General features: G+C 38.4%; 1 protein-coding gene across 1 annotated transcript in view; it reads right to left on the bottom strand.

Annotated features, from left to right (window-relative positions):
- The window catches only part of MUC19 (mucin 19, oligomeric), a 108,638-nt gene that overhangs the window by 42,358 nt on the left and 52,203 nt on the right, over window positions 1-14,077 (bottom strand). The window contains exons 39-44 of the mRNA XM_081127793.1: window positions 13,756-13,851; window positions 12,770-12,847; window positions 11,984-12,049; window positions 7,738-7,830; window positions 2,790-3,359; window positions 1,050-1,940 (exon numbers count right to left, since the gene is read on the bottom strand). Coding sequence (XP_080983919.1) covers window positions 1,050-1,940; window positions 2,790-3,359; window positions 7,738-7,830; window positions 11,984-12,049; window positions 12,770-12,847; window positions 13,756-13,851 — 1,794 coding nt within the window. The remainder of the gene's footprint in view (window positions 1-1,049; window positions 1,941-2,789; window positions 3,360-7,737; window positions 7,831-11,983; window positions 12,050-12,769; window positions 12,848-13,755; window positions 13,852-14,077) is intronic.

Raw genomic sequence — 14,077 nt, forward strand, 5'->3', positions numbered from 1 at the left:
TATAGCAGCTGTTCCTGTCCCTGAGGCTGAGAGTCCAGGTATCCCTGAATTTTGAAAGAATGATTCTGTTGTTCCTGATCCTGTAACAGATGTTCCAGTTGTTGCCGATTCTGATCTTCCAGGAGTTCCTGACCCTCCAGGTGTTACACCAGTAGTTCTTGACATTTCACCCGTTATAGCTGCTGTTCCTGTCCCTGAGGCTGAGAGTCCAGGTATCCCTGAATTTTGAGAGAATGATTCTGCTGTTCCTGATCCTGTAACAGATGTTCCAGTTGTTTCAGATTCTGATCTTACAGTAGTTCCTGATCCTCCAGGTGATACACCAGTAGTTTTTGACATTTCACCTGTTATAGCGGCTGTTCCTGTCCCTGAGGCTGAGAGTCCAGGTATCCCTGAATTTTGAAAGAATGATTCTGCTGTTCCTGTTCTTGTAACAGATGTTCCAGATGTTGCAGATTCTGATCTTCCAGGAGTTCCTGACCCTCCAGGTGTTACACCAGTAGTTTTTGACATTTCTCCTGTTATAGCAGCTGTTTCTGTCTCTGAGTCTGAGAGTCCAGGCATCCCTCTATTTTGAAAAAATGTTTCTGTTGTTTCTGGTCCTGTAACAGATGTTCCAGTTGTTGCAAATTCTGATCTTCCAGGAGTTCCTGACCCTCCAGGTGTTACACCAGTAGTTCTTGACATTTCACCTGTTATAGCGGCTGTTCCTGTCCCTGAGGCTGAGAGTCCAGGTATCCCTGAATTTTGAGAGAATGATTCTGCTGTTCCTGATCCTGTAACAGATGTTCCAGTTGTTGCAAATTCTGATCTTACAGTAGTTCCTGACCCTCCAGGTGTTACACCAGTAGTTCTTGACATTTCACCTGTTATAGCGGCTGTTCCTGTCCCTGAGGCTGAGAGTCCAGGTGTCCCTGAATTTTGAAAGAATGATTCTGCTGTTCCTGATCCTGTAACAGATGTTCCAGTTGTTGCAGATTCTGATCCTCCAGTAGTTCCTGATCTTCCACGAGCTACTCCCGTAGTTCGTGACATTTCACCTCCTATACCTGCTGTTCCTGTCCTTGCCGCTGAAAGTCCAGGTGTCCCTGATTTTTGAGAGAATGATTCTGTTGTTACTGATCCTATAACAGATGTTCCAGTTGTTCCAGATGCTGATCTTATAGGTGTCCCTGATCCTCTAGGTATTACACCAGTGGTTCCCGCCATTTCACCTGCTGTAACAGTTATTCCTGTCCCTATACCTGATGTACTCATTCTCCCTGATTCCTCAGAGGGTGATTCAGTTGTCCCTGACCCTGCTACAAATGTTCCAGTTGTGCCAGATACTGATCTTAGGGTTGTCCCTGATCCTCCAGGTGCTATACCAGTAGTTCCTGACATTTCACCTTCTATGGGAGCTGTTCCTGTACCTGAGGCTGAAAGTCCAGGTGTCCCTGATTTTTGAGAGAATGATTCTGTTGTTCCTGATCCTGTAACAGATGTTCCAGTTGTTGCAGATTCTGATCTTACAGTAGTTCCTGATCCTCCAGGTGATACACCAGTAGTTTTTGACATTTCACCTGTTATAGCAGCTGTTCCTGTCCCTGAGGCTGAGAGTCCAGGTATCCCTGAATTTTGAGAGAATGATTCTGTTGTTCCTGATCCTGTAACAGATGTTCCAGTTGTTGCAGATTCTGATCTTACAGTAGTTCCTGACCCTCCAGGTGTTACACCAGTAGTTCTTGACATTTCACCCGTTATAGCAGCTGTTCCTGTCCCCGAGGCTGAGAGTCCAGGTATCCCTGAATTTTGAGAGAATGATTCTGCTGTTCCTGATCCTGTAACAGATGTTCCAGTTGTTGCAGATTCTGATCTTCCAGGAGTTCCTGATCCTCCACGTGTTACACCAGTAGTTTTTGACATTTCACCTGTTATAGCAGCCTTTCCTGTCCCTGAGGCTGAGAGTCCAGGTATCCCTGAATTTTGAAAGAATGATTCTGTTGTTCCTGATCCTGTTACAGATGTTCCAGTTGTTGCAGATTCTGATCTTACAGTCGTTCCTGATCTTCCAGATGATACACCAGTAGTTTTTGACATTTCACCTGTTATAGCAGCTGTTCCTGTCCCTGCGGCTGAAAGTCCAGGTGTCACTGATTTATGAGAGAATGATTCTGTTGTTCCTGATCCTGTAACAGATGTGCCCGTTGTTCCAGATGCTGGTCTTACAGTAGTTCCTGATCCTCCAGGTGATACACCAGTAGTTTTTGACATTTCACCTGTTATAGCGGCTGTTCCTGTCCCTGAGGCTGAGAGTCCAGGTATCCCTGAATTTTGAAAGAATGATTCTGCTGTTCCTGATCTTGTATCAGATGTTCCAGATGTTGCAGATTCTGATCTTCCACGAGTTCCTGACCCTCCAGGTGTTACACCAGTAGTTCTTGACATTTCACCTGTTATAGCAGCTGTTTCTGTCTCTGAGTCTGAGAGTCCAGGTATCCCTCTATTTTGAAAAAATGTTTCTGTTGTTTCTGGTCCTGTAACAGATGTTCCAGTTGTTGCAAATTCTGATCTTCCAGGAGTTCCTGACCCTCCAGGTGTTACACCAGTAGTTCTTGACATTTCACCTGTTATAGCGGCTGTTCCTGTCCCTGAGGCTGAGAGTCCAGGTATCCCTGAATTTTGAAAGAATGATTCTGTTGTTCCTGATCCTGTAACAGATGTTCCAGTTGTTGCAGATTCTGATCCTCCAGTAGTGCCTGATCCTCCGTAAGCTCTACCAGTAGTTCCTGACATTTCACCTCCTATACCTGCTGTTCCTGTCCCTGCGGCTGAAAGTCCAGGTGTCACTGATTTATGAGAGAATGATTCTGTTGTTCCTGATCCTGTAACAGATGTTCCAGTTGTTTCAGATTCTGATCTTACAGTAGTGCCTGACCCTCCAGGTGTTACACCAGTAGTTCCTGACATTTCACCTTTTATTGCAGCTGTTCCTGTCCCTGAGGCTGAACGTCCAGATGTCCCTGATTTTTGAGAGAATGATTCTGTTGTTCCTGATGCTGTAAATGATGTTCCAGTTGTTGTATATTCTGATCTTCCAGCAGTCCTTGATCTTCCAGGTGTTATAGCCGTGGTTCCTGCCATTTCACCTCCTCTGCCAGTTGTTCCTGTCCCTACAGCTGATTTTCCAGTTGTGCTTGATTCTCTAGCTGATGTTTCTGCTGTCCGTGATCCTTCTGGTATTGATCCAGTTGTTATTAATCCTCCTGTTTGTTTTCCAGTTGCTGCTGATGATGTAGGTGATGATCCAGTTGTGCCTGTCACTGTTGATGATGGTAATGTTGTATTTCTTGATCCTGTAGCTGATTGTCCAGTTGTCCCTATCAAAACATGTAGTAAAAATACATTGTTTTACAGTTTTCTTGGTCCTTGGTTAATCTCATGCTGCTCTCTTTCTAAAATATAGCTTTCATGCATCTTCATGATGCATGTAGCCACCATCATATTTCACACTTTTTATTTTTCTACAGTGTGACTTCTTCCTAACTCTTTTCTCATTTAACATTATTGAATGTCTTTTGTGTTAGATAAGTTCTCAGGGTTGTATAAGTGTTACCTCATTTTGCTAGCAGAACAACCCTATGGCATGTCTAGTTTCACTTTTCATTTTATAGAGAAAAAATTTAATGTAATTCAAATAGTTTCTCTAAGATATTTCTAGTAGGAAGATAGTTTTCTGATCCCATAGAGAATTCTAGTGGATGTGAGAGACATGCAGTCATATAAAGAAACTTACTATCCAACTAACCAAGCAAGTTCACAAACAAAGAAAGCCTCAAAGCACTAACATAAAGAGAGGTAATATTGGGCAACTGGGGTTTTATTTTAGACAGCCTGGCTAGAAAAGTCTCTTTGAAAAGTTGCCATTTATTTTGAGATCTGAAAAGAAGCAGACAGCTATGTGTAACTCGGGGGAAACATCATTATAGGCAGTGGGAACAGCCACTGCAAAAGCTGTAATGATGAAATGAGCTACATGTGCTAGAGAATCAGAATTAGATGGTGAACCTCATAGGAGTTTAAGGGGAGAACATTAGAAGACGAAAACATATACACTGGATTGTATATGAAATGGGAAGAAAGTTATTTGAAATGGGAGAAGAATTGCAAATTTTTCTAAATGCAATGAAATATAATTTTATGCAAAGGAATGACAGATTTATACACATTTAAAATTCCTCTTTCCCTTCTGTAGAGAATATATGATAAAGGGTGCATCATAGAAGTAGACAAACAAGTAAGAGGTGATTTCAGGAACCCAGATGATTCATGGGTACCTTGAACGAGAGTAGTAATAAAGGAGACTGAGAACAGTGAATGGGTTCAGGATACGTTTTAGAAATAGCATTAAGAGGCCTTTTTGTTTGTGGGATGTGCAAAATAAAAAGAAGAGAGGCATCAAGAATAACTCTAAATTTTTTTCCTTAGTAAACTGAGTCAGTGATAGTACCATTTATTGATTTAGAGAAGGCTGGGAGAACAGGTATGGGTATACAAGTAAATCAAGAGTTCTGTTTAGGTCATGTTAAGTCTGAGATGCCTATTAGACATGCAATGTAAATGTCAAGTTAGCAATTAAGTATGAATCTAGAGTTCCAGAGAAGCCAAGAAGGGAGAAAAATATTTGAAAATTTACACCTAAACTTTTGAAGTCTCAAAAGTTTCCTATACCTGACTTATTTCCTCAGATTATGCAAACATCCCCACTAGGCTTGCCTTCTCTTTGACCACCATAAGCTTCTCTATAAACTCAATTTAAGAGGATATCCTCAGCCAAGTCATGTTCTTGCATTTTTCTACAGACTAACTACTAGCTAACACTCTGATTGCCTCTGAAACCTCAATGTTATTTTTACTCAAGTTAGTTTGAATTAGTATTCTGCTTGAACTCTTGCAGGGATTAATCCCACCATGCCTCATATCCTGTCATCCTCTGACACTAAATAAAGCATACATTTTGGTTTTCTCTATCATCTGTGACATTCTAATCCTATCCTGGGCTTTGTCGCTTTTATTCTCAGCTCCTACTTCTTCCACAGTCCACCCTGTCCTCTGGAATCCACATTCAATGACTGAAAATCTCATCTATAGCCTACGTGTTTTTATGAAATGCTTCTACCTCCTTTGGGCTTAACTTAATGGGACTAATTCTGCAACAACCTGGCATGACCCAGAATGCTCTAGGTCTGAAATCTTAACATCAGGAATTCCACTAAGGGACCAGCTGAGGATGGAAACCTTTGATTTGTAGAGACATGAATATACAGTGCTGCATGTGTGGATGTGTGGAGCTTTGTGGATGTTTCCAACAAAGCTCCACTACATGGGTTTAGCAGCAAATAGCCTATGTCCTCCCACATTACCAATTCTTCCAAAAGGCTCTCTTTCACCTGGTCTGTTATTTTTTTATCTTATTGATAAGAATAAGGCCTTTTGGTCCTTTACCAAACTAGGCACTCCTCTTCATTTACTTAGATATTCACTAAATATCCACCAGATGTTTATCAAGTCAGGCACTGGGGACACTATTGCAAACTAAAACAGGCAAGGTGGCAAGATGTTGGTATATTTTGATAGAACAACACCTGTTTAGTGATGGAGAGTGACTGGATAAAAAGTCAACAATCTAGGCCATGTTCTGGCCCCCTCAACACATCCTGTAACTGGAGTAAACACATTAACTTTTCATATATAAAATTTGAATAATTACTAATATACTGTCAATTGCACAGAGTGGTTATGTAATTTAAGAAAGTAAATATATGTGAAAATATTTTGTCCATTTTATACTTAGTATACTTTTTTCTGATTATCATTTTTATTTTTACTAAAATGAATTAAGGTGACTCACAAATGTTATTATACAGTGGTTAATGACTGCCTCATATCTACCTTTAAACAATTAAGTTGTACTCAATATATCCAGTAAATACCAAGGTATAAAAGTATTATTGAATTCTATCAATTATGTTTTTCAAGTACATATTTTTTGCCTATTTTATGAGAAATATTTACTAATCCTGTTTATTTCTTTATTCATTTCTTTATTTATTTTTCGTCTATATCTTTAGTCCTTTGAAATAAGTTAAGTATTATGAGGCACAAACATTGTTTAGTTAGGGTAGTAACACTCATTGCATGGTTCACACATTTCACTTAGAAATGACCTTTGAGCAAATAAGGTATTGCCATGTGCCATTTGAAAATTCTAGAAAAGAAGATGTTTATAAACCAATGTGTAGATATTTTAGGAAGCAAACTTTTATCCAAATTTTTATTTTAATTTTTATTGATTTTTAAAGAGAGAGAAAGAGAAAGGGAGAGGAAAAGGGTGAGAGAGAGAGAGAGAGAGAGAGAGAGAGAGAGAGAGAGAGAGAGAGAGAGAGAGAATGAGAATTAATTTGCATTTATTGGCTGATTCTTGTATGTGCCTTGACCAGGCATTGAACCCACAATATTGGCATATTGGGAAAATGCCCCAACCAACTAAGTTACCCAACTAGGGCCTCTCTTCTACATTTTTAGATAATTCAGAAGCCAATGTTATTTATTAAATTATTCTCAGAAATGGGAAAAGTGGTTTATCAAGGTTCTTAGATCACTTGTTGTTCAATTAAAAACTTATGGAAAATATGTTAATATTTTAAACCATGATATTTTCTTATACTAAGGGATTACAAACATTTTCTAATACTAAAGATACTAGTTTTTGCAAAACATAAAATGCAAAAAGAAAATTCTAACTTGAAAAATTTGAAATGCTTGTTGATTCCTGATAAATTTTTAATAGCCAGCAGCTTATTATTCAAGAAAGAAAATAATTTATTGAACATTTATATATTTCTAATACTGGAAAAGTATATTACCAATCAATGAAATGCAAAGATAGCTGACATCTTGTAATTATTTAGTACTTTTAATCTGTATGTATTTTTGCTTGATGTCTCAGTGATTTTTTTTGTAAAGCAATGCAGACCTTAGATAAAGAAATTTAACTAAGTGGATGAGCAAAGTCTATAACTCGAAAGAAGTCCCGCCTAGCCAGCAAATCTCAGTAACTGAGTGTAGACCTATGAACCAGGATGTCACAGCTCCATTGCTGGTCAGGGCACATGCCCGGGTTGCGGGCTCGATCCTCAGTCGGGGGCGTGCAAGAGGCAGCCGATCAATGACTCTCTCTCATCACTGATGTTTCTATCTCTCTCCCTCTCTCTTCCTCTCTCTGAAATCAATAAACACATTTTTTTTAAAAAAAGTCCCTAACTCAAAAACATCATTTAAGGACCAAACATAAGAAGAAATGTTAGATAGTCATTACTTTTTACTTAACTCCAGTATGGTTGTATCAAATAATATTCCAGTGATTTCTAAATTAGACATAGAAGAATATCAATTTCCAAATGCTGCATTAGTCTTGTTTAGTAATAGAGAATATCTGAACTGTCACATCACTGTCGTTATCTGTGGCATCATGGGTCACACTAACTGACACCCCAATAGTGAATAAATACCTAGTAACAGCCAAAGAATTTAATGGCAATCTTCCCAATTGATTCACAAGTTTGAATTACAGTGTTCTGATTTTCAATCAGGGATGACTTTCAACTAAATAAATATTTTACTGAATAGCCTCTTATAAGCAAGTTTCTACACCAACTAAGATTTTGTGATTTTTTTGTGTGTGTTTAGTTATCTCACCTAGCTTATTTGAAGAACTTGTAGTTCCACTGCTGGGTGATTCGGGTGTGCTTTCAACTCCACCAGTTGTGCCACCTGATGTCCCAGGTGTACCTGTTGTAACAGAAAAAGTAGAAAGAGCTCATTCATGGAATTGCTTAAGCTATGAGATAGCCAATGTTGACTTAAATTAACTTCTAACTAAAGATTGCAGAAATGTCCGTTTTTTTATATTAATAATAATTACTATTCCTTACATTTCAAAAAATGTGCTTTGACATACATTGATTCATTATTTCCTTGGATCCTCATTACAATCCCATTAAATAGATTACATTACTCACTTTTGCAGATAAGAAAACTGAGCTTACAGCGGATAAGTGATTCGATCACTGAACTGCATAATATTGAGTCTAGAAGCAATGTTTACATATGGGCACGATTTTGGCAGGTTGCTTATTTTGAGGTGTTTTTTTCCTCATCAGAAAAGGTTATCAAATGCTTATCAAATGCCTTTTTAGCCCCTTGGTAAATAACTAGTTGTTTTTATTCTTAGATATGTTAGTATGATGAGCTATATTAACGGATTTCCTAATTTTGAAAAAAATCCACTAAAACTTAATAGAAATTATTATTAAAATGATTTTAATGTGATTTTGGATTCTAAATTCAGGCTTTTTTTTTTTTTTTGCTATGCAAACTCTTAAATTGCTTTTTTGCTTTTTGTTTTATTTCTCTTTTGATAGTTGGAAAGGTTAGGTTTTTATAGTAATGTTTTTAAACAGTTCCACTAGTATCCTCCCAATTTTCTTTCAGCTAGTATCTGTTGGTTCTCCCTGTGAGTAGCAATAAAATTAACTCATAACTTCCTCTTTTCTCTTCTTCCTCTTCTGCATTTTCAAATGTAAGTTAATACCACTTTCTTAATGCTCATTTCTTTTTACTCTTTAATAAACTTAAATTTCTTATATTTGGTTCATGATCTTTAAATAATTTGTTTCACTACTACCTGCTATCTAATCAATAAGACTATCTCACCTTCCTTCTTATTCCAATCTATCTACTGATGTCATATTTTTATTTAGTCAAATATGTAACATTTATGTATTTTTCTTCTACCTTTCTTTCAACCTTTCTTCCGGTTGCAGAGCTACGGTTAAAAATAGTCAGTGCTATAATCTTTTTGTTCATTTTCAAAGCATTTCTTTGTTGCTAAACACTCATCCTCTAGAGATTTTATTATGAAGGGCTTGTGGATACATAGTTTTCTGAAATCTTTCCTGTCTTAAACTAGTTTCCTATAGCCGTGATACCTGATTTATATTTAGCTGGATATAAAACTCTTGGCCCACATTTCCCTTCTTTGAGTATCTTATAAAAGCTACTCTACACTTGACAAGTCTGATGCTAACTTGATTTTCTTTCTTTTTTAAAAAATATGTTTGTCCTTTCGCCATGATGTCTAGAGAATTTCTTTCTTTACCTTTCAAGTCTAATATATGTCACAGAATGGATTGTACACAGTATTGATTCTTCCAAGTATATGGTAGGTTTTGTTAACATGCAGATTTAGATTTTTTTCTTAAATAATTGCAGGAAACTTGTATTGATTTACAGTTTAAAATATTAGTCCTGAAAAAAATTCCCTACATTTCAGATTGGTTAGTCATAACAACAAGAAGTTCTGTTTCATTGTTTTTGTGTCTCCAGAGGCTGCAATAATATATATGTTAAATATTTTTGTTAGTTTCCTATAACTAAAGCCTACTTTGATCTGCTTTATCTTTTTAAAAAATGCCTGCAATTTTTTTTGTGTGGGGGAAAATCTTCTCAATTTTATCTTCTAATCTCCTTGCTGTGTTTTCCATCTTATTTATTTTGTATTATGTACCTTGATATTCAGTCTTTACTTTTGAGATAATTTTTCTTTTTTTTCCCCAACTTCTTTCCTGGGTTTTGTGTTGTTGTTTTTTCATCAATTCCAATTAACATATTCCTACTATTTATCTATTTTTACCCTGAGTTTTTTCATTATAATTTTGGTGTTTCTTTCTTCCTGCAGTTGCTTCTTTAAATTCATGTTAATGCTCTGGTCTAACAGTCCTCTCCTTCCTGACTACATTTTTAGAATTTGTTTCCTATTGCTGAAAATTTCTGAAAATGTATACAAAAGAATAGCTTTATATAGACAATGGGATTTATTTTTCTTTTTCATGCATTTTTTGTTTTGGTTTGTTTTTTGCATCGGCTTTTCCTGAAACAGCAGTAGCAGGAGATCCCATGCAGGGGGCAGCAGAGATGCTTTGGTCCAGCGCACCAGATTTCTCAGATCAAGGGCTTTCTCTTATGTTGTCAGGATGAAAGAGAGCTTCATTTGGAAGTGGCACTTTTCCCTTTTCTATCTCTAATTCTTAACTATTATCCTGTTTTCTTGAGACTCTTTACTTTAAATACTATTTTTATTTTTCCACTGATATTCAGGCTCCAAGGATTCCTTCATTTCCCAATATGCCTCCCTCTCTTTGACAAGCCGTAAAGTGATTTCCTAAGACTGCCAGTTCTCTGTCCATGAACTCTCCATCATCTTTCTTTCAATTCCACATCCACAGGTGCTCTGACCTGCCAGGTCTCAGATTTTCTCAGTGTTCTCCATTCAGGGTGGGCCCTGTTGTTCTGGGGTGAACCCTAGTTGATACTATCTGTATTCTACCACTATGAAGCAGCTTTCTCTACTTCTCTGTCTTCTGGCATGCCCTGACCTACATCTCACCTCCACTATAAGCCCAAGAGCCACCTCTCCTGATCTTTAGACTATTAGTCTTCTCTGCCCCACTAAACGACTAAGTATGGGCTCTGTGTTGATATTTATGGTTTGTAGGAAGTATGTGTAGATTGTAATGCACGTGGCCACCATTTCCCTGACTTTCTTGACTTTCTATTGGCTCCTTGAGTTTAAGTGCTACTCAAATCTAAGAGCATCAATGCAAATTAAGCATCAGGTCTTTAATTCAGATCACAGCCTTCTAAGGGAGGTATGGTTGGCAACAGCTGAAAAGTCAGACCCAAACTTGTCTGACCTCCCAGGACTTGTGGGTCCAGTGCCTGGTTCCCCAGGGGTGCCGCCACCTCCAGCTCCAGGGGTTGCCCCAGGTGATACCCCAGCATGGCTTCATTTTATAATAGAAATAAAAAGAACTAATCAGACGGCACCCTAATTACCATGTGAGTTTAGGAGGAACTCTGTGTAATAAACAGTGCTGTCAAGTCCTGATGCTTGAGGAAATATCATTTTCTCGAGAACATGTATGTAATGGGTTGTGTCTGCTCGGTGAGGGGTCTTTCTGTCTTTACAATCGATCAGCAAATTGCCTGCGATTTGCATCCCATTCTATTTAATGTATATTCAATAACAAAACAGTTTTCCTTATGGAAAGGGTCTCTGGGTTGGGAGAATTTGTTTTCAATTCTAGTTCCCCAACATTTGAAATAAGACTGCTCTTTATTCCCCTGAAATTGAATATATCCCTAAAACTTCACTCAGCTTACTTATGTTTTGAGTTTTTCTCAAGGTAATGCACGTCAACATAGTCAAGCTGTGCTGATCATGTCATATTCTTTTCAAAATAGAATAATTCTGTTTTTAAATGCAACTAATCAGTTCTCTTACTAGAATTTCCTCTTGAATTCCCACTCCAACACTTGTCACTGAACATTTTCTCCACTTTGACTATCTTCTGCCTTGCATGGCTTTTGCCTTTGCATGGATATAAATACTCACTTCTCTTGCTCAAAAATCAAATTTTTTTTTAATCCTTACCCGAGGATATTTTTTCCATTGCTTTGCAGGGAGAGGGTAGAAGAGACAGAGAGAGCGAGCGAGGGGGAGAAACATTGGTTGCCTCCCACATGCGCCCTGACCTGGGGCAGGGATTGAGCCTGCAGTGTAGGGACATGCCCTTGACCGGAACTGAACCCAGGACACTTCAGTCCAAGGGCCAGGGCTCTAACCGCTGAGAAAAACTCGCTAAGGCTCAAAAATAAAATTCTAAAGGAGCAAGTGCCTTACTCTACTCTGCTCCTATGTTCTCTAGAGCACCCAGTATGAGACATAAAATAAATAGCTCTTAATTTATCTCTAATCTTCTTCAGTTTTGACATTACACAAGCAATAATAAAATTCTCCAAGAAACCTTGTCTCTCACACTATTTTGAGTAAAGAAATCACACTTGATTGTCTAGCTTTATTCTGATTATGTTCCTTCAGTACCTGATGCTCCAGAAGTCTCTTCACTTGCAGCTCCAGTGGTGGCTACATTTCCCTCTCCAGTGGTTCCTAATGGTAAAGAACAGTGGTTGGTCAGTTCACACTGGGATTGCCAGAGTTAGCAAACAGAAATACAGGACACCCAGTAAAAGCTGAGTTCCAAATAAGCAACAAACAACCATGTCCCAATTATTGCATGGGACATATTTATACTAAAAAAATATATATTTCTTACTTATGATACATTTTAAATTTAAATGGCACTCTGTATTTTTTATTTGACAATTCTAGCCTACATAGATGGTTGTGTTGAAAATACTCCCACTACCTACATTTATTTGTCCTAAAATTATAGCAATTATAGCCATAGCCATTACCAAATTCACTTAAATGCCTCATAAGAATTTGGGGTCTCAGCTACACTTATGATGGAGCACCACCAAAGTGCCCAGGTGAGCCTGCACCTTGCCTGCTGAGTTCCCTGTTGGGCTGGCTGTGCTGTTACTGTCATTTCCAGCAGTATTTCCAAGACTCTGCTGTTACACCTGAAACACGGTATGGAGGGAGCATGTACATTGTTGTGACCATCCCATACTGTACCACTTTAGAAGGGGAGATTTCAAGAAACCAGAAAAATGAAAATCTTCATGAAAATGTTAGTCATTTTTATACCATTTTATATCTTTCGTTGGATGGCATTCAATCAATTTGAGGGAAATCAGCAAGTTCTGATTTAAGATGGTCCCTTTTGACAAAAGCCATAGCCTCTGAATGGCATCATCTACTCACCTAACTTGCCTTCTTCAGATGGTGTCACTTCACTGCTTGGTGATCTAGTATTTTCACCAGCTGATGACCCTGTAGTCCCTTTCAAAATAAACAACAAATATATGTCATGACCTTTGGTTAAGCAAAACAGATTTTTCTGTTCTCTTCTTTCAAAATACTTTTCATATATTTGTTCACACTTACCCATTTCAGGTTCATTGTTTTCAGTCACTTACTAAACACACAGATATACTAGCCTAGAGGCTCTCAACCTGGGGTATCCATTGAAACCAACTGTAAGGCTTTCCAAAAATACCTGTGCCTGGGCTCTTCCTCCAGGAGTTCTGATTCAATTAGTCTATAAAGGACTCTTCAGTATGTATTTTCAAAATTTCTCTAGTCAATTCTGATGTGTAGCCAAGATTGCAAACCATGACCTGAGCCCCACTCCAGACTCAAAGCCTCAGAAGTTCTAAGGCAGGAGTCTTGGGATCTGTAATACAATACACTTTGCTCTAAGTCACCTCTGAGCTGCTGATAGAGAAACACCACCATTAAACCCATAAATGCAGGGACAGTGAAGTCATGAACATGTGCATTTACTAATAACTAATCACTTAGTAGAAGCCACTGGTGACTTCCTCAAGATCAGTAAGAAGATACTTCAGAGCCCCCATTTCTATACCTGCTCTGCCTCCCAACGTTGTGCCCAGAGCAGTTGAGCCTCCACTGGTACTTTTGCTCCCAGGTGCTATTGTGAATTCCTCTGACATTTCTGAGGTCCCTGACATAACAGCAAGGAAGGGCCATTACTTCTAGAGCTGTAGGATTCTACACATCACTCTAATGTGACAGAATCAAGGACTCTAATATAAAAGAAATCTTAAAGTGATCCCTAGGAGTTCTGCAGCTAGATGGCCTAATATCGCATATAGCTTCATCTTTAGTTCAGCCTGTAATATGTTCAGGACCATTTAATAGGTGCTAAGGTGCACATCCTGACTTGCCTGATTTTCCTGGGCTTGTTGCTCCTGTGCTCGGTTGCCCAAGTGTATGGTCTTCCTTACTTTCTATTGGTGGTGCAGTAGGGGCCCCTTCTCCAGCTGAAAAAAGAAAATAGCAGTTTAAAAAATACCCTAGACATGAATCCACTCACTCAATCTTATAAACATCCTCTGAGGCAGGTAATATTAGTATTCCTCCTTAACAGAACTGGGTAAGTGACTCTCTCCAGGTCATTCATTTGGGTGGCAGCAGATCCAGAAGCCAAACCTAGGTAGTCTAGCCCGAGTTGACACTCTAATCTTTGCTTCTCAAATGATCTGTGGT

The sequence above is a fragment of the Miniopterus schreibersii genome, assembly GCF_964146895.1.
Source record: "Miniopterus schreibersii genome assembly, chromosome: 2".
Lineage (NCBI taxonomy): Eukaryota > Metazoa > Chordata > Mammalia > Chiroptera > Miniopteridae > Miniopterus > Miniopterus schreibersii.